The 27,861-nt window shown below is 45.5% G+C and overlaps 1 protein-coding gene across 5 annotated transcripts; it reads right to left on the bottom strand.

The window, feature by feature from the left end:
- Positions 1-318: 318 nt before the first annotated feature.
- cxxc4 (CXXC finger 4) lies at positions 319-27,861 on the bottom strand. Of its 5 annotated transcripts, none has more exons than XM_088373792.1 (3): positions 18,752-27,861; positions 16,667-17,616; positions 319-1,917 (listed from the first exon to the last, which is right to left on the bottom strand). In XM_088373792.1, exons 2-3 carry the CDS (start codon positions 17,489-17,491, stop codon positions 1,873-1,875), a joined length of 870 nt encoding a protein of 289 aa, XP_088229918.1. In that variant the 5' UTR covers positions 17,492-17,616; positions 18,752-27,861; the 3' UTR covers positions 319-1,872. The 5 variants fall into 5 exon arrangements, with proteins under 5 accessions (XP_088229918.1, XP_088229917.1, XP_088229916.1 ...); XM_088373791.1 differs by having other exon boundaries at positions 18,748-27,860; XM_088373790.1 differs by lacking the exon at positions 18,752-27,861 and having other exon boundaries at positions 16,667-17,273; positions 17,364-18,092.

Raw genomic sequence — 27,861 nt, 5'->3', positions numbered from 1 at the left:
CCTCCCTCACGCAGTACCCGCCATCATCCTTTGCCCCCCTTCCCCAACTCTTCTCTACGCATTCTAGCATGACAAACCACATGGGATTTCGCTCGTCCTTTAAAGTCTGCTGCCTCCGGGAAGCACTCTTCCCCGGCGCAGCGTTTTAGCATTCCCGAGAATACGTGACTGGGGAGGCAAAACGGCGGCGTTAAGATTTATCCTATCACCTCCACGTCAGGGTGGTGGATTAAAAAAAAAAAACAACAACGATGAATTTTTTTAGCTAATCTTAATTCATCCGGTTTTTCTGGATTCAATGTCAGGACGCCCGTAACGTACTTGAAGTTATTTTATTAGAACACATAAAAGCATCACAACAACAATATACAAATTCTGAAGTCGTTTTTAAAACAGAAAAAACACATCTGCACATGCAACAACAGGGTTCAGGACAATGAGGAACCGAGGCTGGTTTCACACACTGGGGGACAATTCCGATTTGTGGTAAAATTCGAGAATGCATCATGATAGCTAAAAAAAAAATTAAAAAAATAAAAACTGCGAGGAGTCAGATGATGCATTTCGAGGACAATCTGGTTTGAGTGCAGTGTGAACGCACATATTTGATTTAAAATCTCTCGTCATCAAAACAGATCTTTTTAAAACTGTCAATGGTTCAAAACTGAAACATATAACAAACTATAATAGCAAAAAAAATATTGCCAACTCACCTGACAATACACTTAAAAAAAAAAGACCCTCACTAACAACTCAGGTGAAACCTACAAAGATGAGTTGTCTTATTTCATTTTGTATACAATCCTAATATACTATCTGAATCAATTCAATTCAATATGTTTTTATCAATTATTGGTTACTTATGTTGATCCATGCAAAGTTATTTTCCTGCAATTTGGGCGTCTTGTTTCATGTCCCATCAGGCCATATTGGGTAAAAGTCAGAAAAAAGAAAAATCTGGATTATCGGAATTGTGCACTTGAACCAGCAGTGTGAATCCAGCCTTACGGGATCATTTTTAAGGGGGGATAACGGAGCGACCTCCCCCTCACCCCCCACAGCTCCAGAACAACACCTGATATGTTCAATATGTATAAGTGTACTTTCATTGGTGTCAAAGAGGAAAGGGTTTCATGACAATACCGTCGCTGACATCCATCCTATTTTTTTTTTTAAAATACACCTCCAAACTTTTCCATCAGGATCCCCTCCACTGACATAAATGCTCAAGTTTTTTTTTTTTTAAAGTGCAACCCACCACACAAGACAATGTGCCCTGTATTGCAGCGAGTCATCACAAATCTAAAGAAAAACGGAAGGGGGGGGGGCTTTTTTGCCTCACCGAGACAAAAAAAAAAGTTGGTGCTGAAATGGCTTCCGGATGTTTCCTGGGAAGTGTAAAAAGCGAAATGGGGAGAAAAAGAAGGTTGAATAATTATTGCTCCAGAGTAAAGTGTGTTGCGTTTATTATCAATCCAAATGTCCTCCCGTTGGGACGGCTTCTGTGTGGTTCCAAAAAGATTGTCCTTTTTCCAGTTCTTTCTTTACACGAACTCAGCGGCGGCGGCGGCCCATTCCCGCCCGGCCGCCAACACTGAAAACACATTCATAAGACACCAAAAATATACATTATGATACTGTCAAAAGGTACAATAATTACACCGAAAAGAAACAACATCCAGTATGTTTTTGTCAAATTCTCCGTCCCGTCAGGTATGTCCGCTTTGTATTCCGCCCTCGGGTCCGTGTGTGTCTGTGTGTGTGTGTTGTGTGTGTGCGTTTTGGGGGCGCTTTGGGTCACGTGCTCCGAGCAGACGGTCCACGGTCCATCGTGACCTCCTGTCGGTTGATGGATGATGGCGGCTGGCGTTTCTAGAAGAACCACCGGAATGCTTCGCCATTAGTGACCGGCGTCCTCTGCGGAGGGAGGGGGAGGGGGGGGGGGGACAAAAAGCCAAGATGCAAGTTATTGACATGTTGAAGCAAGACAAAAAGTGTGTCGGCTAATTAATTGGAATCAGAATTGTAACCTGCCAAATATCGGAAAAAAAAAAAATCCAGTTATTGGTCTTATTTGTACCATGGCCTCCACAAACCAATTTTAGGCTGGTCCAAATTTCCACGCATTTCCTCCCTCATAAGCAGGAAGTCATGGCGACAAGGCCGGAGGTGATGAATAAAAGCACTTAGTAAAAAAATGTCAAAAACCCAGGGGGCCACTTTCAAGCACCAAAGCGAGCAAAGCGTTTCATCCGAGATCCAGCCAAGGTGATTACATCCGCGCCCCAACCTCCACCCCCAAATAATCACCACGCTGCATGAAATATTCCATTCCAATTCCCAGGAAGCAACAATGAGGCATTTAATTACTGCGCGCTGCAGCCGCAGTGAGGGGGAACAGTGCATCATTTCAATTTGAGCCGGCGCCAACGGAAAGCTCTACGGCGGAGTGGCAGCCTCTCCTTTCCCAAACTCATTTAGAAGTCAGAGACATAAAATAGCGAAGCCTCCCACCAATCCCCATGACCAATTAGCACTCTTTTTATTTTTTCTACACCCCCCCCCCCCTCCTCCTCGCTCTCATTTTTTTTCCCCCTGCTGTTGAGTGGGAGGAAATGGTGCATAATCACAACTAAAATCACTTTAGCCTGAGTGGAGGGCAATTTTGCATTTTAATGCCCTGTGGCTTCTTAAAGGCATACTGATGAGCGTGCGCTCGTTCACGGCGTCAAAACAACAACGCCGGACGCGACGATTTTGCTCTAACTTTGTGTTGGTCGCACAAATTAAGACTTGTATGACTTATTTGCCAAAGAGAACCACTTAGCGTGTTTTTGTGCTGCAACAAACAATTCCCGGGTGTTTAATGGGCGCCCTGACGCGGCCATGTGCCATCATGGCTAATTCAAAAAAAGTCATGAATGGACTTTGCGAGAGAGAAAACAAACACAAACATTACTAAGCTTTTGAAGGCTGAGGAAGATCTCATGTTGTGTCGTTGGCTAATGGTGCTTTTGGAAACGATTAACAAATGATAAAATGATACACAACGGATGCTAACTAAAAAGCAAGTGAGTTGCGGTGTGCTAAAATTTCTGATTAAGAAGGAAATTTTGAGTTTCAGCACAGTGTGGGGGGGAAACAATTTACAAAAAAGCACAAACAAACAGCAAAAGATTATCTGTATACAATTTTACAAAACCAAATATGTGTATTTCTTTTTAGCAACATCAGTAGGTGATTTTTTTAAACAAAGCACACGTGCAACAATAATACTTTGAAAAGCGTGACCTAAAAAGATACTAGTTAAAAATAATAGTAGTAAAAAAAGAAAAAAAAATGGCGGCATTTGCCATCGCTTCAACAGAAGCTGAGCTGCACTGTGTTTGAATACCCAAAAAAGTTAAAACGTTAAAAAGTTTAATGTGAAACGACTCGGGCAGCAAAAATTATTTTAGTAGTTAATGAAAAGAAATCCTCAGTTCATGATGTGGTCACACCAAATTTCAATGTTACCAAGTGTTGTCACATGACATGTTCACTTCTTAGCAAATTGACTTTTTCCCATTATTGCTTTCACGGTGTTAGCACAAATATTTGCCGTGCTAATGACTTTATTGCCGCGTTAGCGCAACTCTTCTGTGCACATGTGGCGTTACCAAATGGGACATTTCAGTCTCGAGCGCAATGCTTGTTAAGATCCGTGTCAACAACGGAGAGCTGAGCTGAGGTGAGAATGCTTGTGTTAATCCATATCCTTACATTGATCAGTCGCCGGTGGAAGTGCGACGGGCGATAATGACCCTGATCCGGGCACTTGGCATGTGTTCGTTTTGTTAACTTTTCACCGCATCGATCTGCCGAGGCTCGAGCCGCCGCTGGGAATTGCACGCTGTGGCCTCGCCACGCAACGCCGGAGTGATCGCGAAGGATCAATTAGCAGACTTCCACCTGAGACATCCCTATCCATCCATTTTTACATTTTAGGGTTGTTGTGCAATTTAGATTATGGGATTCAAACCCAAGGACCGCCACAACATTGTTGCTAAAGGGGATTCGGGAAAAAAATCTGAAGCCATCATGACAAGCATATTTTTCACTTCATTTAAATGCTATGATTTTCCCCAATAATATTTGGAATTGGCGATTCTGCAATTGGGGAATTTAGCGGAAAACGGTTTTCAAAATATAGGGCGAGGAGCCAAATGTTATATTTACATACTGTTGACGTTTTCTCGGCAGTTGGTCGCGTTTTTGGCAAATGGGGAAAGCGATGCACTGGGAGAAAAAAAAAAAAAAAACGCACAGGAACATCATGACCTCAGAAGGTAAAAACCGGACAATCTTAAAACGAGGAGAGGAAATTGCCAGAGATGGAAAAGGCAAGGGCAAAAAATAGGAAGGGTCGACGTGGGCACGACACCCTGAGGTTTCACCTCGAATCAAGACGGCGTGGCGGCAGCTCAGCCCCTCGTGAACGCCGCGCCGTGTGCAGCGGAGCATACATAACAAGGCGGCTGCGACCGCACACGCAGCGGGAAGACAATTTCCCGCTCCGGCGGCCAAGTATCGACGGGCCAAGCGACGTCTCTCGACCTCAAATGAAGCGCACGTCCACGGTAGACGGCGCATTCTAAATGCCAGCTTGCCGTGATAAAGACGAGGAAAGAAAGGGGGGGGGGTGACACGTGGCGGAAGAATTTGCCGCTGATTGCGGCTTAAGGTCTCTGGACAGCCGTGACACCCTGTGATCCTCACTCAAGCTGGCAGGTGGGGCTGCAATGCCGGCTGATTGAAGCCCGATGGAAAGAAAGGAACAACTTGAATGGGAAAAGTCAAAGTCCAGGCACGTTCCCACCGAGTGCGACCGCCGCGGGGGGTGCGAGCAGAGCGGCTCATTTAGGGTCTTGGGTACATTCGTACTCCACGTTCGGAATCTCAAGGTGGCGGCGGAACCTTGAGCCGTGTGAAGCAGTTGTTTACATCGAAAATAATCTAATTTGAAATTGACAGAATAGAAATGATCATTCTGGTAATTCATATTATTTTTCTGTTACTGGTTTGTTCTGTGTCAAAACGGAATCGTATTTGATCATCGCTTTCCGATTTACTTTTTCAGTTTATGACAGAGGTTGGCGACTGGTATCATAATCTTTCCCAGTTGTGGAATCAGAATTCAGAATTTGAATGGAAAAACAGTGGACAAGTTAAAAAAAAAATTATCACTTTGCAAAAACACGCCTTGTTAAATGCTAAGTTGGTGAAGGAACCATCTGTTGTGGTCCCTCGTGGCTTGGTGGAGGCCAAAGCCACGATTCCATTAAGTGGTGCAGTTCTGCTCACACCACATAGATTTTTTTCCTGTCCCAATTTGAGCGCTACCGTACGGCAGGTATGCAGCCCACCCCGGACAGCTCATGGCTCCAAAAACGGGGGCAGTCAGAAATATGAATATTGGCAATTCCAGGAGGTCCGTTACTTGCGCTACTCAAGGCAGGACTCGGTTCTTACCCTCTTGCGTGCTTTTACGCTATTGCATTGAAGTGAAAGCAGGTGCACATGTATCTGAGGATAAGCTCCAGCAAACCCCCCCCGCCAAATAATAAAAAGGCACCAAGAGTCCACAAGCCTGCCCCCCGGTCTACCCCGCAGCCTTGGAGTCACGCTGAGCCGCGGCCGGTGATAAACCACTCAAGACGATGAGGGCGATAATGGCAGACGCCGCCGCGCCTCAGAATTCAATCAGCGCCGGCACGTCAGCGCGGATGAATGTAAAAGTGAAATATGCTCGCCGGCGCGCGCTAAAAGACGCCGCGCGGTGCGGGGGTGGGGTGGAATGGGGGGGGGGCAACAACAGGCGAGGAGGAGGAGGACGGCGAGCGGGGGCGGAGGGGGAAAGCGAAGGAAAAATGAAAATGATGTGTCTCTTCTTTTGGCGGCACAACCCCGGCGGCATCCTGAGCAGACCGACTTTAAGCGCAGACGGCGAATAAATTACCCTTTTGAACTTGGGGTGATTGCAAATGTGCCCCGCTTTCTCCCGAGACATGTCTGGCGCTAACCCCCTGCTCTCGGCTCCCCAGCGGGCGATCCGATGATAGAAAAGCAATCATTGGGAAAGTCTAATTCGGACCAATTATCGGTTCGAGACGACCACTTGCGCTAAAGATGGTGAAGATAATCGGACAAAGGTAGCGGTGGACGTATTGCTATCGTCTTTCTTGCATCGTAAGCGACGGTGTGAATGTTTTGGCTACAAAATATATTCAACAACCGCTGATTGAATGTGAAAATCTTCCGCACAGGGTTAAGCAAACTTTTTGTGATGTCGGATTTTGCACTTAGGGTCGCCGATTCGCAAAACGGTGCCTCCGGGTTCCTAACACTCTCAGTTGTGCTTAATTTATTTCAAGGTTATGGCTCTCTAAAACAGTTTTGGTGGGTGGTCCGTATAATTTGACCCCTCCAAAATCTTATTTTCAAGGATAGACACGGGTTTATCGCTTCGAACAAATTTGTCTTGAACCGCCGAAAAAATTCTCAAAATCCCCAAATAAATTCTGACGAGTCGGTTTGCGAACAATAGGCGATGACGCCATGCACTGAAATCAGGCTGGCTGTTAAGGCTGGCTTCTCTGCTCTCCCTCGGAATCAGGAGAGCAGAGCCGGGGATGATTTTCATCACGCTCAAGTAGGGAGGCGGCGCACATTTCGTCGGGCTACGAAAGAAGCGGCGAGCGCCACTTTCAGCGGTGCAGTCGGCCTTAACTGATGGCTTATATATTGCCTGTCACTTTATTCGGCGGGAATATTGGGGCGTTGCCAAGCTCAAACCTGGAAGGTACAGCAATCCATCACCTGTGCTGCAGGCTGGGGAAGTGGAGAGGGGGGTAAAATCTCATCTCCAAGCTTGTAGCCAATATTCCCGCTACTCCAATGCCATTTATAAAAGATACCGCTTGCCAAGGCCGCCATGACGGACGGCGGGGGGGGTGCTCATCCAGTCATCCACAATTTCAATGACCCCGGGCAAGACGCCTCAAATCATCATCATAACATTCTAAATATGGCGTGGAGAGTCCAACTTGTTTTTAAGAGCTGCATATACTGACTAGTAATTGATAAGAAGTTTAATTTGAGAGCTTGATAAAAATCTCTCCTGTATTTATCGGGAATGGGAGCGAAGCGTGCACGCACACACACAATCGCGCTCATTGTCGTGTGATCGATCGCCGGCCGTCGCAAATGGTTTTACTCCAAGGTCCAGCTTTGCACCGAGCGTCCGTTAGGAGCAAATCACGCTAAGTGTATTGCGGGTGTTTGTGAGTAATGAGGAATTTGGGAGTTTTTTGCTGAGTCGGCTCATGCGCCGAGGCGGTGAGGTCGGGGGAGGGGATGTGTGATGGTGTGCTTAAGAGCTGCGAGAGGCGGGGTGGTCACAGGGGGGAGATTAGGCTTGGGGGAGCGGCGGGTGGGGGGAGGGGCGGCGGAGGAAAACCAAATCCATCTCCATCTCCGAAACATCCTAAAGCAGATTACTAAATTCAGTGGGAGGAAGGAGAGGGAGAGAGAGAGAGAGAGCAGGCGAGCCCGAGATGAATGAAGGAGGAAGCAATTAGCCTAGATGCAATTCCAGCAGCGTCCTCTGACTTGATTTTCTGACCTTCGCAAAATCTCTTGCCAAAATATTACCGCCGTGCAGATGGAGCACATGGCGACGGGCCGCCGTAAGCGCGTTGCTACCAGTCCATGCAATCGCAGCGACCACAGGATAAGATTAGCATATTTTACGCCGTGGGTGTTAAACTCAAGGCCCGGGGGCAGATCCGGGCCACCGCATCATATTTATGTGGCTCGCAACGCAAAACATGTCAAAGTTCCGTGGCATAATCTGTATGAAAATTTGTTTATCACTCTTTTCAGACTAAATTATGAAAGAAATTATTATTCTTGAATTCGGATTTTAAAACTAGCAATCACTCAGATGGATATTAAAACAATAGAGGATTATTTTCACCGTCATAACGGCTCTCCTGAGGGAAGCCATAACCTTAACCGTATTTTCCGGACTATAAGGCGCAGCTAAAAAGTTCTCAAAAGCCGACAGTGCACCTTATAGTCCGTTGCGCCTTATATATGGACCAAATTCCTAAATTTAAACTGGCCAGAAGCATTGTGTCATGAAATCAATCATAAGTGGCCTGCTGAAGACTATGAATCATCAATCAAAAAGACTACGGATCATTATTTTGCGATTATAAAGTAATTTGTTGCGTCTGAAGTTGAAATAAAAAAGATAAAATGGAGAATGATTTGATTTGGATTAAAAATCGGACAAGATGCAGTAATGGTGCGCCCTATAGTCCGGTGCGCCTTATAGTCCGGAAAATGTGGCCCTCGACAAAAACCAACGGAGCGCCCCCTGTTGTCACGCTGGCTTTAAATAACATATGACTCCAATTGATAGCCTCGTGGATTGTTCCACCCTCCAAATTGGGAAATGCGAATATGCAGGGTTTCACCGAATATGGGCTACATGCAAACGCATCTGTTCCCCCGCTACGGACGCAGCCGATTCGCTGATGTCAGGGCAGATGTTCTCCATCAGCCGCTAACGGCGAAACACCTGCTGGATACGTGACATCATCAGCTGAGATCCGTCTGCTTGTCATGTGCCTCAGTAGGAGTTTACCATTAAAATCTCGGGGATATTTGCCAGCTTGGCCAGAGGAGCCGCTAATGCGCGGGCGTCTAATTCCGAACATCACAGGGGGAATGTCATTTCTGGGAGACGGGCTCGCAGACGCTACGACGCTTTAATTTGTCACGCGAGGAAAATCCCTTCCCACACAGATGGGAGCCTGGGCCCGACGCGCCCTTGGGTCAGAGGCAGCCGTCTGCAGTCAAGATCACCTTCCAGTCGGCGCCGGCCTCCATTTCAATTAGCTTTATATAAGCACCCTTGTCCGAGCAGGAGCATCTCGGGCGAGCGAGGCTGCTGGGAAAGCTAATTCCTTCAGGAGAAAACTTCAAGAGATAGACACCGACGTCCAACAGGTGAGATTTTAAGGTTAAAAAAAAAAACTAGATTAATTCCCAACGACTTATTCTGTTTGTACGTCCAATCAGATTTCACGATACTACACATGCTGCCTCACTAATTTAAATTTGCTCTACCCGTATGCTAGCAATGGAACACTTTAACCAACCAGATTTAAAATGTATCATTTCAGCGCCACAGCACTGGCTCGATGACATTATCGTTTTTTCTGTCCTGGCCAGAGCGACCAATCATTCCACATTTAATAAACATCATCTCTATGTTATGCTAATGGCTAAATATAGATTCAAAGCAACTCATTTGATGTATACGGCGCTGTGGCGTGCATTTTTCCGCAGCATTGATGGTTTCTATAATTGCGACGTGGTAGATTAAGTCAGCTAAATCCCCGCTGGAGGCCCAGGTACCAAACGCACGGCCCGCCACTGAGACGTCAGGACATCAATTGTGAGCGCGCAAATGCGGAAAGACGTGCAGGACACGCGTTGGATGTTTTTGGATACCTGAGGGATCGGCGATGGAAATCCCCAATTTCCCAGCCAAGTCGCAGGCCTTTGAACAGCCAGCGAGTGCAGCGAGAAGCCGCGTGGGCGTAACGAAGCTCACGGCGAGGCAACGCGCCGCAACTTCTGTGAAATGGTAAATTGAAATGCAAAGCAGGGACGGGGCCGCCTTGTTTGGAGCAGATTTCTCCGCATCTGTGTGGGAGCCCTGGAACTGTGAGGGTCTTTACGCACAACGCCGCAGATTTACTGTAAATCAACATAATATTTAGGTTAGGCTTAGTGACGACAAACAGCCCGAGTGGAATCTTTATCGACGCTCAATTGGGATGAGGTGCAAACTTACCTATCTCGCAATTAAAATTTTATTGGGATAATATATTACGGTTGCGGTTGTCTTGCTTTTCCTCATCTAGACTAATGCGAAGGAAGAAACAGATCGTGGGTTTTCCACCCTGATCATAAAAAATGATAGTTTCAAAAATTTAATGATCATTAATACTGTAGTACATTTTCCTGAGAGTAGCTGGCTTTTGTCGTCGCCCATCTGGTGCATAGAAGAACAGATTTTATTGACTAATATTTGTGCATTACTTGAATTTTATTTTCTCTTAATTTTGTCATAATTTTATGTATTATAAAAATCAAGGTACTTTGGTAATATCTTTATTTGTGTTCAATATTTTGTGTTTTTGCCAATATTTTATTATTATTATAAATGGTGTGCCATCAATGTTTGTATACTTTAATCATTTTGCATTATTCTTACAAACACACTTCCCCCCTAAATTGATGTGATTTTTTTTTCTACATTTGTATACAGGATAATATCACTTTTGAATGACAATATGCTTTGTAATGTTTGTTATTTTCACAGTTTAAATATATGCAATTATTATTTTTAGGCAGGGTATCAATTGAGGGTTCTTTGTATATTTTTTTTTGCTAAGAGTATGCAAACTTTACAATAAGGTATATCCGTCTAACCAATTACTACCAACCAAGCTAGTGCTAGCACGTAAAATTAGCAGCCCATGCTACGTTTGAATCAGCGGAAGCTAACGCGGTAACGTAAGATAAGAACACCATGAGCTGAGTCATTCCACCTCATTTGATGTTCCCAATCGGACTGAAATCAAGCAAACATCTTGTGACGAGCGAAAACAAACTGTGAACGTTTCAATAGTTCATCAGCAGTGGGAAACAAAAGGGGAAGGAAAATGTCCACCTGATGATCAACCATCGTAAATCCTCCCCATTGCCCGGGGGCCACAGCCCCACTTCACACCTCAGTGACGCGATCTAACCTCAGGCTTTCTGTCAAGGAGTGTGGGAGAAGTAGGGGGAAGGGCAAGGGGAAAAAAAAAAAAAAAACTTGAAATATCTTTCCGGGCATGGTGTCAGATGCTTGCCATGAAATATTCATCATGTGCTAGCAGAGCCACAATAGAGGAGGTGGCGGCATGTGAGGATTTGACTTGCAGAAATGGAGACGCTTTAAAAAAAAAAAAAAAAAGGCCCACATTGGCCGATTTATATCGCCGTCTCCGGCTGTCACTCACATTTCACTTTCACCTCAGCGAGCTTTGACGAACGGCACTCCCTGCGTTCGCGGCGGCGTCCTTTGAACCAACAAACTCGAGAATTCATCCAATGCTCCGAAATGACGGAATTAGAAAGCGGCACAAACGCTTAACTGGCATATTTTCTGGAATTAGCTGAGCTATTTGTAGAAATTCTTGCGCAACCTTGGCGGCTAGGCTCGGTTGATTTGGAGAAGGAGGAATTTATTTTTAAAGGAGGTGAGGCGAGAAAAAATATTTACATTGTTACTCCAAACAACTTTATGGTTCGTGTGTTTAACGTGGCACTACACGCCAAAATGTCATTTGGGCCCTGGTTTCCAAATTTATCACGAAAACCTTCGACGGATGCGTCGATTCAAAACAAACCAATCACGTTTCGGGGAGCATTAAAGCACTTTGTTCGCCGAGACGTTGCCGTGCGTTCACCCGAGGCTTCCCCCCCCCCCTCTCTCGCCTCTCGGTAATGACGAGATACCTTTTAACTTCTCCGCCGGAGTCGGCATCAATAATTTACCGTCGTCTGTTTAAAATTTAAAAGCGCCACACATTAACGTGCTCGCCGCACCTGCTCTTTTCACGCTTGTCCGTCCTCCGCCCGGTCTTAGCCCCCCTCCATCTCTTTCTCTCTCTCTCTCCTCATAAAGACAATGACAATGAGTTCTGTGTCACCACTGAAGCAGGGATGTTAAATCACACAAGGGCAGAACGAGGCGACGGGCCACGTCATGCGAGGGCATCATCCGGACGCCTCCGATTACGCTTTGTCCCTAATTGGCGGCGGTGAAAAGGGATGAATTCTTAAACGCGTTGGGGCCCGCCTGGGGACGACAGCTTCCTTGCCACCTACGGAAGCCGACAGAACATCCGCAAGGAGGTGGGGCGGGGGTGGGGGCGTTTAATTAATGCATGGCGGTTCCGTCCGACGGCGAAATCCTATTGTCTTGACAGGGGCTTAAGGTTGCCCTTTAGGCTGAGATGCCCCCCACCCTATCCCTCCCCCCCACCTCGTCCCGCTCAGTCCAAATTAATCTGCAGTTTTAAAGCTTGAATAAACCCGTTAAGTACGAAAATCTAAAGGCCGTCCCCTCTCCCTCGGGCTGCGGTTTTTCCCTCTGCCCGCGGAGATTGGCGGGGAGCACTCAGTGTTATCGGCCAAGGGGGAGGTAAAGGTTCGGGGGGAAGGAGGAGGAGGGGTGGCGAAGGCTACAGATTGGTCTTTATCTATTCCGAGCACACCTACAACAAATTAGACCTGGCCCGCCGCCGTCGCCGCCACCGTCGCTCTCATTAAGAGGCTGAATCTCAGCTATTTTCCTCAAGGTCCCGCTTTTCCTATCAGTTTTTTCCTTTTTTTTTTTGCCACAATAAGCAAAAAAGCTTCCGCACAAACGTGCCACCTTCACGTGGCGCTCATTTCACGTCGTCATATCGACGTGACACAAAGGAAGCCGCTGGGATGGGAGGTAGTGGGGGTGGGCTGGGTTTGGATTCTGTGCATTTTCCACGCACGTGCCTCCATGCTGCCGGCTTTTGACATTTTGCTCATTTAGAAAAAAAAAAAAAAAGCTGAATTCTGTGCAACCCAATATTTGTCCTCTATGCTGTCGACGTTAGATTTCAAAACGTGAAAAGCACTGCTTGCTGATTTTTCTATCTGTCCGTCCGTCCATCCATCCTATCATCCATCTATTCATCCGTCATATCATATTGCTCCATCCATCCATCCATCCATCCATCCATATTGCTCTATCTATCTATCTATCTATCTATCTATCTATCTATCTATCTATCTATCTATCTATCTATCTATCTATCTATCTATCTATCTATCTATCTATCTATCTATCTATCTATCATCCGTCCATCCAATCAATTTCTATCGAAAAATCCCATTTGGAAATGAATAGGGGCCCGCTTTTTGCATTTCCGCTGGAGCACATCTACGTCTGCCAGAGTCACTCCCAAGCCAAAATCCTTGAAAAACAAATAAATTATGCATGCGACGCGTAACCTTCAAAGTGCCACTGAAGGTTGAATTTAAATTGTCGCTGGAATGGGAAGGCCCGTTACGACTTGACGCCATCGGTCAGGCACACGGTGCGTTTGGATGCGAAGATGGAAAACGCACACAAACGAAAGACGTCGTTTGTATTTGAATACAATTTATGGGTCAGTTAATGGTACTTGACACTCTTTTGGATTATCGGGTTTTACGAGCAAACTCCAACAGAGTGAAGTCAGATTTGCTTTTCGAGCAATAATTATTTTGATACGTTTAATGCAGATGTCATTTATACAAATGTTAACACTAACAAAAGCAAAAAAAAAAAAAAAATCTGGACAAAATATTGACTGTAATTCTGATGTATGAGCGAAAGTTTGCGACGACAGCACGTTTTCATATAGTCGTACAACTTCATTGTGAAATTATGTGGCCAATGTGTGAATATTATTGGCTGCTTTTTTTTTTTGTTTTTTTTGCAGACCAGTGTAATGAGCACATATTCCTATGTGTCACCATTTGTTTTTAACCATAACCTAGATTTGGGTTATAATTAAGGCAAGACGAATCTGTCAGATGACAACAGTCGGATGTCAACATCATTGGTGTCAAACTCAAGGCCCGGGGGCCAGATATGGCACAGCCACATTATTTTATGCGGCCCGCAAACAATACTAGAATAAACAACTTGTCTTTACTTTTAAAAAAGAGATATTGCTAGCATTTTTTATTAGCATTCATCAAAATATTTGAGCGGTTTTTACTAGTCTTTAATTTTAAAAGTTTTTACTAGTCTTTAATTTGTTCATCAGTTTGTTTTATAGACCATACTGAATATAATAATGTTATGATGGCCCACCGAAGAAAACTATGACTACGATGCGGCCCGCGACAAAAAAAGAGTTAGACGCTCCTGGTTTACGTGACGGTTTTTCTCCGCCAGGCTAATCCATCCCGCTAGCACGAAGCAGTAAAAGCGAGAAAGGGGCATGCCGCCGAACGGCGTGGAGGCGACATTGGGGCGACTCTCGAGGGCCTTGCATTAGCGCGCGAAATTAAAGAGGGGGTATTAGATTAAATTGCCTCTCCGATTTCAGGGGTGTGAGTAAAATTCTGATTTGCATTTTTCTAACCGCTGCTTAAGATATAATTAGTTCAGGGTGATTCCCATGTGTGGGAAAACGCTGACAGCCAAATCTAACTGGCTGCCAGTCGCTTATCATCACTCGCAAGGCAACAAGGTAGATGAAGCGAGAAGGTTTGTGTGTCTTCGGGTATTTCGCCAGAGTGTGGATGTCGAACAGTTTGTCACTGTTGGCAGAAGTTTGCTTCCATCGTCTACTTTGGCTCCAGAGGAACACTGAACTGTAAATAATTCTAACAAGACAGGGTGATGCTCTTTTGAGACAAAAAAAAAGTCTGGCGAACCATTTCTACAATTGTCAGTATGAGAGTATATACTTGTGCTATATTTTTTTTTATATTAACCAGGAGCGCAAATAATGTCAAAAAGAAAGAATTGGACTGCTCTCGAAAGACTCAAAGGGTAAAAATAAGTTTACACCGGTGTCCTGTACAAACAACATTAAACCAGGAAAGTGATTTGCAACTTTCCAACATAAAGTAGCCCAAAATGCCACCAACGTAGAAGTAGCAGCTAACGTTAGCTTGTTTACAGAGCACGTTTCGTAAGGGGCATGTCTCGGCGTCGTTAGCGAGGCGAACGGCACATTGCTCCGCCCACGTCAGATGGCAATTTAGCGTTGGCCATCTGGCGAGGCTTCCTGCTTCCAATTAGGGCTCATTCTGGTGAATTCCCCTACTAAAAGTTCCAGCCTTGGAATTCGCCCAAAATGGCGGCTTTGAACCAAAAATGGACAATTTTGTGTTCAATTTCTTACGTAGGGGTCCTTGAGATGAAGCAATTTTCTTTTTCCTCCCTAACTTTCCAGACAACTTTTGGGTTTGACACACATTTCTACCAGAATACACATGCCAGCAAAACTCAAGATCATTCATTCATCTAAAGAAAGCAATCCAAGACAATATTTACACTCAGGCACCTTAAAAGAACTGAAAAAAATCCCCAAAATATTTACCCCACACGAGGATTTCCCAACATTGCAACACATCCGTAAACAGGAAGTTGTGCAAGTGTAATTACCGCTATCCGAGTCCATAATCAAAATTAGTGAAATTTACAAAGAGCGCTTTTAAAGGCAAGTGCAGATTTGTTTTGGTGAGTGTACCCGTGCATTAAAAAAAAAAGTGGAAAAATAAAAAAACCCACACCGTGACACGGACTTCCCGGGACATCTGTTTGAGACAGCTGTTTGTACATAAGCTTCCGATTGCCACCTACGTGACGTACCGTTCCGAGCTGTAAGCCACGAGAGGAACATTTTATTGTAACACATAAAGCTAGGTGATGCCATCATTCCACTGTTGATGCACGTAAACATCACAGACGGCAAACTAAACAAACTTTCTGCCAAGGGAAGTCATCGGTTTAGGGGCTAATTTCATTTTCGCTTCGTCACGATATCATTTGGGGATGGTTTGGGTTTTGTGGTGAAACATTTCAGGATCAATAGTTTTTATGGTGCATTAGTTACTCGTTAAGGGAGGCGCCCCTCCCCCTTCTTACCTTGGGAACTTTCTGACTCACACTTTTTTTACAGCCATGAAAACGTTCATATTTTCTTTCGTAACACTTTTCTCCGAGCTTCCCTTGAATGCATCACAAACTGTCATTGTCTTTCCAATTTGACTTTTTGTTTTCTTTTCAATTATTTCTTTGGCCACTAAGGAGAGCAGCGGTTGAATGCGAGTCGCTGATTATTTAATTTTGGTCACCCCGACTTCTGAAACGATGGCCCTGCTCGTACGACCTCCCAATTGATTGCAAATTTGACGACGAGGCCATTGCCGGAAACCTTTGTTGCAAAATTGTCGTCAAAAGCTTAAAGAGGAGCTGCAGTTATTCATGTCCGTTTAGGCCCTAATAAAGAACCCAAGTTGGGAGGCGCTTTGAGAAATGCCATCAGCAGTCCTGCCATAGCTTTCGGCATCTCTCCGCGGTCAGAGGCCGAGGCTTTGCGGGATATCGATTCTCTCCGTCCGGAGACGGTTTCCATAATTGGTTCAAATGACCGGGTGCCGAGAGGGATAGCTCTCTGCTGAAAACCATTTCCCGGCCCCGCTTGGAGGCGAGCCAAGCGCCGGGTTGTTCGGATATGTTCCAGCCCCAGTCTGACTGGCAGCAATTAGGGGTGTCTGAGCCAAGCTCAGCTTGCGCTTCGCACAAACACCCCTAATTACTGCCAATTAGGCTAGGCGGGTAGGCAGATTTGAGAAGCCGGGGGGATGTTCAGGCACGGGTGGGCATGGAAACAATTTCCAAGGGCTTAGAACGTGACTGGATGAAAAGGTTAATGCTTGGGAGCGCGCGGGGATAATCGAGGGGAGGGTGTGGGGGCAAAACAAAACGAGGAAGCCGAGCCCCGGTTCTCACCTCCAGCGACGAGCCGGGCTTCTTCTTCAGCTCCTCGCATTTCCTGAACTTGCAGATCTGGTGGCCCGTTTTGCGGTTCCGACAACTGCTGCAGACGCCGCAGTTGATTAGCCGCCTGCAGGGTGCGCAGACCCCGCACCTTTTCCTCTTCTTCTTTGCCGGGTTTCCACTGGATGCCGAGGAATTATTCTGTGGGCAGTCTGCCAGATTGGCAATTTGAAACGCACTGTCTGTAACGGCTGCCGAGGCTGCGGGGGAGTGAAGGGCTGTCATGACGATGACCCCGGGAGGTAATGAGATGCCCCCTAAAGCCGGAATAGCTGAAAAAGTTCCAACGCGTTCGGGGAGATTCATTATCTCTGCTTCGGCGCCGCCGCATTTCAGCTTGTTCATGCATTCTCCCGCTAAAGGTCTGCAGTGTTCGGGGGATAAGGTAGAGAGGAAATTATTATTTGCCATTTGCAGCGTCTCTGGCGGCACGCCAGGCTTACCCGGCCTCTGGGAGTCATTTCTATGCATGCCGGTCCTATTAGGGTTTATTGCCGCTGATTTCCTCCCCCAAAGCATGGCGTTATCGCAGTTCCAAGGGGACATGCCAATCCTGGCGCTGGGGAAAATGGGCGTCGTGATGCGGGCGATCTTGGCCGTTTGTGGGAACGCCCCGTTGGTTTTGTAAAAGTTGGCAAAAGATCGGTACCTTTCCATTTCGGCGTTATAATCCAAAAGCTGGCTTAATCCACCGTCCTGGAGATTATCCTTTTGTAAAAGCGACACGTCCGCGTTTTGTCCGTTTTCGATGCAAAGCGCGCTGCTTAGGTTAGCCATGGCTGACGAGGGCTTGTCGGCGTTTAAGGACGAAGCGGGGGTCCGGCTGAGGTGACTCCGGCCTTTGTCGAAACTCCAGATGCTTACCGACAGCCGGGTACCATCCTGAACTATCCGGTCCGGTTCTACGGGCGGGAAGAAAGGACCGACAATTACACATTTTGGCACTCCGGCATTAAAGGTGCACATTACGGTGTGTAAACAAAGTCGGGCCTGATCTCCATGGCGAGAACCGTTTCCATGCCGAGGTTGCTTTTAACACATATTTGAAAAGTTATGAAGAAACATCAAATATCTTTCAACTGAGAAGAAACAAGTCGCCACAAAGCGCAGATCCTTACCTCATGCCTGCAACTTAGACAACTACTCGAGAAGCCAACAAGACCATCGGTGCATCAAAATGCCTCACCTGCTACATTTCCCTAATGACATAACACCAAAAGCCACAAGAGAATTTGGATCAAGATCATGGACCAACTGGTGTCATCCGGTTTCTGTGTGTGCTTCATTTCCTCTATCTCTCATCCCGGTCTGTCTGGATTTGGTTTCCTCAGATAAAAGCCCCATTAGACCTATCTCGCCCTACTTCCATTACCTTTTTTTTTTTCTCTCACTCACCCCCCCCCCCCCCTCCCACTCTCGCTGTGCCGTCCCCCTTAATTGGCAAAGCTGATCCATTGCCGGGACATTAAAAGGCGATTCAAATCACTTGCATGGCTCAAAGTCTCCCAAAAACATTCTAATCACCACGTGGAGAGTTCAAACGGGCTCAATATGCTTAAAAACATGCTTTGTTTTCATATATCCAATCTAGTCATCAGAAATGTTTTAAAGCTAGATGAGGAAAAAAAAGAATACATCATTTCCGCTTGTAAAAAGTGAAACCACGAGTAAAACCCGACGCCAACACAGTAAACAGAACCTCCTCCTCAGCCTAATGATCAGCCCTCCTCGGGGTGATTATTACTTAATCAATTCACCCGTGGAGCAGAACATGCGGGGCCCCCCCAAAGGCAATCAAGTCTGGCTGGCATCGATTTCCAGCCTGTAAACAAACTTTAGCGAGATAGAAACGTCCATGAAGCTCTGGAGAAAATGCTTAAGATTAAAATAGGGTCAATAACAGAATAAATTGCAAATATAAATTATTAGTAAATAAAAAAAAAAATCCTATTGTCCGGATCGCTTTACATGCAGTATCCAGATGCCACGCTTTGAAGTGAGGAGCAGGAATGTAGTCGGGTGCTTTCACCTACCTACCAGGTTCCCGTTGAGCGGAGCTCCTGAGGCGCTAGCAGCCTGCGGCTGTGCACAGGCACATTACCGCCGAGAGATGCGTGGAGCGCGGCTTGCAGGCGCTAGAAGAAGACAAAAAAATCCAAGAAAGAGACGCGCGGACTCCAAAAGGCGCTCAAAACAAAAGAGCCATCTTTTTAGTTGGTAGCGACTTTGTTAGCAAAAAAAAAAAAAAGTGCACGCATAAACGGTGTTTTTTTCCCCCTCCCCCCCTCACAATAATGACGTGCTGGTTGGAGGAGTGGGAGTTGCTGTGCGTCCTGATCCCGAGCTTTGTGGAGTGTGAATGCGCGCGTCTCTCCGACTGCCTGCCTGCCTGCTCGCTCCGCCGCCGCCGCCGCCGTCGCTGCTAGTTGCCTGTCGCTGCGTGTGGCTGATTGGTGCTGAGGTGAGGACGCGGGGATGCGGACACCTACTGATCATTGGCTGGAAATTACTATAGAAACACGCAGGGGAGGGTGGGGGTGCGTGAGGGGGGGCGTCAACGCGTGCAGGGGCATATATGAGCACCTGCACATTGATTCATTTTTATCTATAATAATTGAATTAGAAAGAAAGGCTATACGGGCGGCACAGTGGACTCGTGGGTATGACTCTGCCCCACAATTCTGAAGTTGCCATGTTTGTCCCCCATCCTTGGTTGGGGGTTTGTTCAGGTTTCCCCGCTTCTTTACACCTTTCAAGTTCATTGATGAGGCAAAGTCATGCATATAACACCTGGCCCCAAAAAAAAAAAAAAGACAGAAGCACCAATTTCGAAAACACGTTAATGAACACAAACTTGTTCAATATTTACCATTGCAAAGCCGTGTGTGTGTTTGTGCACGTGCAATAGTTCTGAGCCGTAGACAAAGACACGAGCTTGAACAAGTGCCAATTAGAAAATGTCCTGAAACTATTCTTAAAAAGGATTTGAGAAAAAAAAATAAACCCTTAATCATCCCGCTGATTGCTCTATGAATTAATGTCTAACGTATATCGCAAGCCAACCACCATAAAAGTGACTAGGGCAAAAGATTGCCATTATTATAAGCTCGGCGAACAACTGACCTAAACACTTGTGGGCTTGTGGCAGTAAAATGCCACAAGATGGCGCCATAGTGACATTAGCGCCCATCTCAGTAAGGGGAGGGGTGAACAACGGCGACTCTTAGTAGCAAAATGTGAGTGCACGCACAATAAAGTTCATCGGCGTTCGTTGAAAGTCGCAAAAGATATTTGCCAACGTTTTTTTTGTCGCAAGACAAGTACTTGCGAATGTCTGGCGAACCTTTGCCGAACATTTGTGACCTTCAATGACAAGACAATGGCAATATTCACCCCTTTCGTAAACACTCAGTGGGATAGGTGAGGTCACACCCCCCCAAAAAAAATAAAACCTGTGAATCTACTGTATGGCACGTTCGAAATGATGCTGCAAATGACGTTTCTCTGATTCGTATAAATAGTTAACGTAAATGGCACATCGTTTAGTAGTTTCCAATGTGCTGTTCCAAATTGTGTCGAATTGTGTTTCAAGAAAGAACCGAAAATAAATATTTGTTGAATTTGTAACATTAGGGTTGTTCTTACGAGTTTTTGCAGATTCTCTGCTTGACTTTATTCAGAATAGCTTCCCGAAACTACGACCCCACCCTCATAGACATTTTGCAACTGTCTCCTTTGACTTAAGGATGCTTCAAAGGTTCTTGATAGGGTTGAGGAGGCCATACACACATTCACACACACACATCCTTTTTCAAAAGGTCGATTAAGACAATACAGAACGCACAGCCAATTTGTGTGTCTCCCTCCCTTCCTCCGTCCGTCCGTTCGGAGACGGCCATAATGGCTCGAACCCTCGGGATTCATCACCATTATAAAGCCGCCTGCTGGCCACACGTGCCACGCTCGCTCCCGCAGGCTCAACGAGAGCGTTCGCATTTATTCCACGAGCCTCCTGCGTGACAGCGTGCGCTCTCTGCTCGTGTCGGTGCCTGTGGCTTTGGGAGTTTAAATGAAATCACCACTTCAATCGACGTCCAGGATTATTACCCGAACCCCCCCCTTCCCCACACCTCGACGCTCAACATTTATTCCGGGCTTCGGGGTGTAGTTTGGAACAAAGTAACCGTGGCGTGCGTGCTTCACCTCCTCAATTTCACGTTGGGGCCAATTATTAATTAATCGTCCATGCAAAATTGATTTATAAGCCCCCATATTAAATTTTAGACGGCAACACTGGCATATAAAAAGCCAGCCGTTGTATCTTTATAGGCACAATAGCCTGTCGTTGGGGTGGTACCCTCAAAGGTTCTAGAAATTAAAAAGTTCATCAGTTTTCATTTCAGTTCCACACAATCCACAACAGTGGTCAATGATTGCTCGACCAATCAACGGAGAGCGTTCTGTTTTGCCCAATCAACTACAAGGATACTAAACACTGCACCAAGTCAGATTCTTTCGGAGTCTTTCACAATGGGAACCCAAACAATCACAGACAGTAAATCTGAATTGAAAAATGGTTAATAATTAGCTCCTTGTGGTACATTATTACGTGTTTCCATGAGGCACGGATATTAGATCGGAGGATATCATTAATAATGCTAAAAAATATGAACAATACTCGATTCATGACAACTGAGTCAAAATGGCGGACATAACTTTGTGTCACTAAATTGAAACGTCTGAGCCAAATTACTTTGGGTTATTATTATTTTTTGGTGTGTGTGTGCGGGACTTTTTAGGATGAATCGTTTTCTCTAAAGTGTGCTTAAAATCGAATGGCATGGTGTTAAAGACAGCCCGGGGTCTACTCGGTCTTGTAGTGCCATTTCTCATTGGTCAATTGAGATTGATCCGCTGTCTACGCAGCTGAAACCGGCTCAATAATACATTGATGATGAAGGATTAATCAACTAATGTCATATGAAATAAAACGGCAGGACTAATAAGTAGTCCGTTGCTTCTGCCAAATGATAATCTGTTCGGATTGGTCACATTGGACGTTTTCAGAAAAAGCGATTATCTTCAGATAAAATAAGAACAGGATTTCAACTGCTTGGACCGAACTCGGGTGTGGCTTCCTCTTGACAAATGAATCCGGTACTTGAAGACTTATTTTAGTTTAGGATATGTTTTAGCTGAATCTATTTGTATTAGCTCCCCATCCGGTTTGGTTTCCCCCCCGTGCAACTGAGCGTTTGCATTCCGTCACAAGAGGGAGATTAAGAAAATGTTTGTCTGGACTTTCTCCAAACCCGTTGATGAATCATACATTTTGAGACGCCAGACACCGATGACATATTGAAAACATCCTAAAAGCACCCCCCCCCCCTCCCCTTCACCTCCTATCAGAGCTCATACATCTGCGTACGGGTAAGCTCGTCTGTCTGGAAATCATTTTTATCTCCTGGGCGATAATAGCCCTCGAGGGAAATCTTGTCACGGTGGTCCTAACCCCCGTGCGTGAAGCCACGAGGATGCGCGAATCTCCAGCGGTGGGAGGCGCGAACCCTCGTGGCGGCCCTTTGTTCTTCGTATGCGCGCTCTGGAGCCGATCCCCTCGTGTCTCCTCCTCCTCCCGCTGTTATGCTGCGCTTTTGGTTTTAAAGCGGAGGAGCAATTAATAACCATGAAGCTAGATTTAAATGTAGCCCACATAATGGCGAAGGGTATGGGGGGGGCAACGGCGCAATCCATTGATTCGCCCCGATGTGCAACGCTGAGAAAACACAGCAAGGACACGAGGAACGCATTCGTCTTGTCGAACAATCCTGTCAAACAATTAAACATGTCAGACGACGATTAGCCACGAGGAACATCGGGTGGGAAAAAAAATAGCAATATAAAAGTTTTAGTTTTGGCTAATCTGTCCATCTTGTCAAAAATCAGTTTTAAGAAATTCCACTCTCATTGTGGGCTTTCTTTCTCGAACGAAAGGGTATTGAAAATTTTAGCTTTGCCGTGTGTACAAATAAAAAAAAAAAACTGGCTGCTGTTAAGCATAATTGCTAATCAATAAATGTAATTCTCCTGTTTTTATATGTTTTTTTTTTCCAAAATTGAGAAAACAGTTCAACCTCACTGGTCCTGTTCTAGATGTGCGCCAGCTAATGCTACTATTTTCGTTCTTTCTTTTCAAAACCATCAATCCAACATTGTTGCTTGCTGTCATGACCAGTCAACAACCAAGCAAGGAAAAATACTATAAACATGCCGATCCAATTAATTCATCAATCCAGAAATGATTCCCTATCATTTTTTTGTATGATGTTCCTTGATGCAAATCATTTTTCCAAGTTTGCCTACAATCCGATCTTCTAATAGAAGAACAAAGACCAGCCGGATTGTCAGCGTTCGTCCAGATTCTCAAGCGAGAAATAAAGGGAAGCTGTGTGGTGTGGCGATGACAGGGGTCATCAATAAAAATTAAAGGAGAGTGTCTTCCACCACAATCGATATTTGCTCCTACCTGCCAACGGTGCTGCCGTCCGGTACATGAATGTAAACAAGTGCGTAACGATCCCTCTTCGATCTGACAAGGTCTTAAAGTGACGGGAGGCTTCACGGTTAACCAAGATAAAACATTCACTTACGGGAGACTCTTACCATAATAACAAACACAGAGACCAAGCGTTTAGCTGACCACCATCTCCAAACCTGCTTGGAGCAAATTGTTTCTTAAACAAGCGCATTGATCAAACAACAAGCGTCCGTCCGTCTGTATGAACCACGATCAAGGCCGCTCCTTTTTGTTTTGTTTTTTTTGTGCTAATATGTGCAAACACAGTTGCCGGGCTCATCTGTCGGCGTGAGTAAATCAACATTTTGCGCAAATACGCCAAGATCTGGGAAAGAACCCGTTTCAGTCTACGAATCACAATCAGCTTGCGGTTCGCTCGCTTGCCGGCGGACAACTCAGAAGATCTGGGTAGGATGGTTTTATATCATTGCCGTCCCGTAAATCGAATACAAAAAATGATTTGATGATTTTTAACAGCTCAACCCAATTTGAAAATCGTATTTTTGCGTCGGTGTGTATCCTGCTCGAGACTGACTCAACAGCACCTCTGCTGGTTGCAATTGACCAGACGTTGGCTTCTCCACACGCGAGGACGATGACCGCATCACTACGGTTACGCATTTTGACAATTACATGCCAGTTTCGAACACTCCCCGAAAGAGAGAGAGAGGAAAAAGAGGGACTCGGGATCACCTGCTGAAATATTCCCTTGCATGTCTCACGTGCGAGAAGTGTATTCATGTGTGTCCCGAAGCCCTGACGGATGAGGGGGGGAAAAAAACAACAACAACAAAAAAAAAAAACAGTCCAAGCGTTCCTTCTTTGCACTCAGTGTCAGTCATTCTGTGAGGCAAAGAGGCATGGAGGGAGGGCGGCATCTATAAAACAAACAGTGGAAGGGCAGACGTGGCAGGAAGGGAACTGCTGCCAGACACATTACAAGGGGCTCTAATGAGGGAGCCCACGCCAAGCGACTCCCCCCCTCCCCCTCCCCTCCCTCTACACAGAGGAGCACGAGGCGGGAATTAATTGTGAGGGCGATGATGGCGAGCGAGCTGTGGAGCAGGTCATTACTGCACGCCTCCTCCTGGAGCGCCGCGGGCAGAGCGTGGAACGCCACGCCGCTTGCACAATTCCCATGATCCCACAAGAGGGAGGGGGAGGGGGAGATAGCAAGAGGGGGAAACGATGGGGACGCAGAAAGAGAAAATAGAAGAGGAGGCAGGAAGCATCCTCTTTGTTGGATAGACGGGCAAAATGATGGGAATGGTTACGCTGTGGAAATTATTATTGTGAATCTGCCATTTGTATCAGGACCGAAAGCAAGCAAACAGTGAAATACTATCTGCTGGAAAAATTGATTTTTTTTTTCTTTGAACTGATTCTACCTTTGGTGAAGATTTTCAAATGTGCACGTGCAGTGATAAATCACCCTTTCCCTCATTTCTCTTTGTCAGGTTTGACGCCCTTGTGAAAACTATGACATCACTTCCAAAGCATTGGACACAGTGCCCTCTAGTGGCCATGGCGTGTATGGTAAGTACGTGCATGTGCTAACCAAGCTGGAACCTTAAAATCCTGTCCGAAAACCTCCTTTCCTCAGCAAGAACACTGAAGATTAATCTTCTCGACATGACAATGACCCAAAGGAACCACTTGGTTACTCCTTTTTAAATTAAACGTTTACCCTGGAATTGAGTTTGGGCTCTTATTAAAAGCAGTATGTCAAGTTTTTAACACGCTGTCAGGAAACTTGGCCTTGAACATAGTATAGTAGCAAATCTTAGACTTATGTCAAAGTTACATCACCAAAAATCTTGAAAAATCAAAAACCCGGAAAGTAAAAAAAAAAAAAGCTTCAACGGCCTGGCAAGCAGCGAGTAAACAGAAATCTCTGCCACCGCACCAAACAGGATAATTCATGCATGTTTGTTTAAATGTTTACCATTGGGAGGCTTGAGGGCATATCGCAACCGTGCTTCTAAATCATGTCCAACCGCATCGCCGCCTATCTCGGCAAGTGTGCACATGGATGAAATTGATCGTCAAACAACTCTTGCTTGGGAGCAAGGTCAAAGTCAAGGACTCGCGCCAATCACTGATGAAGGGCTGCGCAGGGGAGCTTATGTGTCACGCCACAGCTGCCACCACGCTGAAAAACATCACCTTAATTACTCTCCGGGAGCAATTCCGTACGTAATACCCAAAAACCGCAGCCGAGCGTCTTTCCCCGGCCGATACACGTTAGGTGATACCTTAAATTACGAGCAAAATTAATTCCGTGACCAAGGTTATAAATTCAATTGACTCATATCAAAAGAATTTTCACAATTAAAACGAGGTAGTGTTTTTTAAATAAAGAAAAACAAAATTATATCATACAAAAAAATTTACGACGGCTTGATGGCCACCAGATGGCAGTGTTTCAAAGGCCGACTTCATCATTGGCCATTTTTCTAACCATTTACAAAAAAAAAAAAAAAAATTTCAACATTCAAAATTTGTGAATACTTTTCAAAAACAAAACACAGGCGTAGTGACTGATAGATTCTAAAAACAAATATTAAATTGACTAAATTCTGACATATGAGGCACCGGGAAACCATTCCAAGAATAAGCTTCTTGAATTGCAACGCTACGAAAACATTCATCGTTTTGGGATCCGGGAAGATTCGTGACTGACGACTTTGGAGTAAAATTATTCGCCTTGCCCTATTCTGTTCCTTCGACCTCAAGGTTGAAACGTTTGACTCAACGGGAATTTTGCCTGGCGATAGACAACATGGCTGAAGGCAGCTGCTTAGGGAGTACGCTTGTCGAGCAGTTGAAGGGATCATTTCACATCTATGCAATCTTTGAGACTCTCTCAGCTGTCTGAATATAACAACAAACAAAGAGGAGGCGGCTGCTGGGCCTGGACACTACTAGGACCGTTCCCAAAACAGGTGTGGTGGACTTGGGGCTGCCCGGCGAACAGGCAGCCATGGTGGCAGGGGCGACGTTCCCATCAATGGATGTTAAAATGAGTCAAATTTGCTCAAGTCACGTGGTCTATTTGACAAAGCTTGTGAACTATACCTTCCTCCACCTCTAGTAAATCTGTAACTAAGAAGCTGAGAATCATAGAGGGATTCCCGACTCACCAGCAGGGGTCATCATCCGCTCCCAAGCCACACCAAACTGCCTAAAGGCCTCAGTAGTGCTCTTGATTTACTCATATAAACATTTTTATGTCCTTGAATCATTTGTTTGATTTTAAATTGATTTAAAAAAAAAAAAGTGAATTTTTAATCTGAGCCTAAGATTGACAAGTGGCATTTTTCCCCCACATTTTTCTTTAATTAAAAAAAAACTTTTTAAAATGGGACAAACTGAATGACGCACAGAAAATATGCTCGCCTTCTACTGGACCGACGCAAATAAAGTCAGGAAGCAAAAGGCTTCCCCATTTCTAATAGAGGTTTGTCCCCGAGGAGGCTTTAGCATCAGGGGTGGTAGCACCTGCAGCCTGAATGCGGGAACCAGATCTTAAACCTCTTAGAAGCACTGGTCTCCACGGGAACCAGGCCAGGTCGCGATTGGTCTTGCCTAAGCCTGCTGTGCCCGAGAAGCGACTCTGCCAACGGTTAGCGCCCGCAGCAATTATGGTGCGCCGAAGGTATCAGCGAAAAATGTGGATCCGATTTTTTTTTCCCTCAAGATGATGCAATGAGAAATTTAAATACCACTTTCACTTGCATTCCCCAATCCGTGCGGCCTGCCGAGATCCCCCGCAGTGTTTTAAACAATTAGTCTATGTGAGGCAGACACTAACGACTCTCTCTTGTCTTTTAGTAACTGCAGGAGGAGGGGCAGCAGTGGGTGACATCTTCCTAAGGGGGGGGGACACTCTGATGGTTGTGTATTATCCCAGGCAGAGGCCATGTTGTTGTGACACTAAATAAAGAGAAAATGTGTGTGTTTGGATTGCCCCGGGTGAGATGTATGCTAATCCCAGCTGAGATTAGGAAAAGTGTTGCTTTTGTCAGTTTGACCCCGCTGTCATGTGACGGTAATGTCACTTTACCGTAACGTCACAAAAAATGGCAAATCAGCGCTTTTATCAACTTCAATCAAACCGGGATTGAATCTTTGTCGCGGTTGAACATCAGATTCAATTCCAGTTAGATGATCCTCCAAGTGTGAAGTCAGCCAAGTGACAAGTGTGCCTCCATTTTGATGACCCCGGGGGTCAGCATGAGGCCACCGCTGTGTTTACAGATGAGGTGATGGCACACGCCTCTACTCCTTTGAAATGTGACAGGGTGCGAGGAACGACGAGATAATCTCAGATTTACGAGGTACAGTAGCGCTTGGGAAGGGGAGGGGGTCCTATGTCAAGGAAGTTATTTTAGAGATTTTGAGGTACGAGCTGGGCTTTCTCAGCGGGGACGGAACTGGGTTCTCTCACCAAAAATATGCTCTGCTATTTTCAGATGAATCCTAAACAAGTGTCAAACTTTCTCCAGTCAAAGCAACCGTCGCTCACCTCGCTGACAAAACTCAGACTCACTTTCTTCAACTGTGAGCA

Source organism: Syngnathus floridae, chromosome 4 (assembly GCF_059516105.1).
Source record: "Syngnathus floridae isolate MCC-2025c chromosome 4, RoL_Sflo_1.0, whole genome shotgun sequence".
Lineage (NCBI taxonomy): Eukaryota > Metazoa > Chordata > Actinopteri > Syngnathiformes > Syngnathidae > Syngnathus > Syngnathus floridae.
This window is presented reverse-complemented; position numbering and strand designations above follow the sequence as displayed.

Bases quoted from the DNA above. Each gene is read 5' to 3' on its own strand.
- cxxc4 (XM_088373789.1), bottom strand. From the start codon at position 17,680: ATGTGCACCTTTAATGCCGGAGTGCCAAAATGTGTAATTGTCGGTCCT. The intron at 1,918-16,666 runs GTGAGAACCGGG...CTCCCTCCGCAG, and splicing joins AGCCCGGCTCGTCGCTGGAG to AGGACGCCGGTCACTAATGG.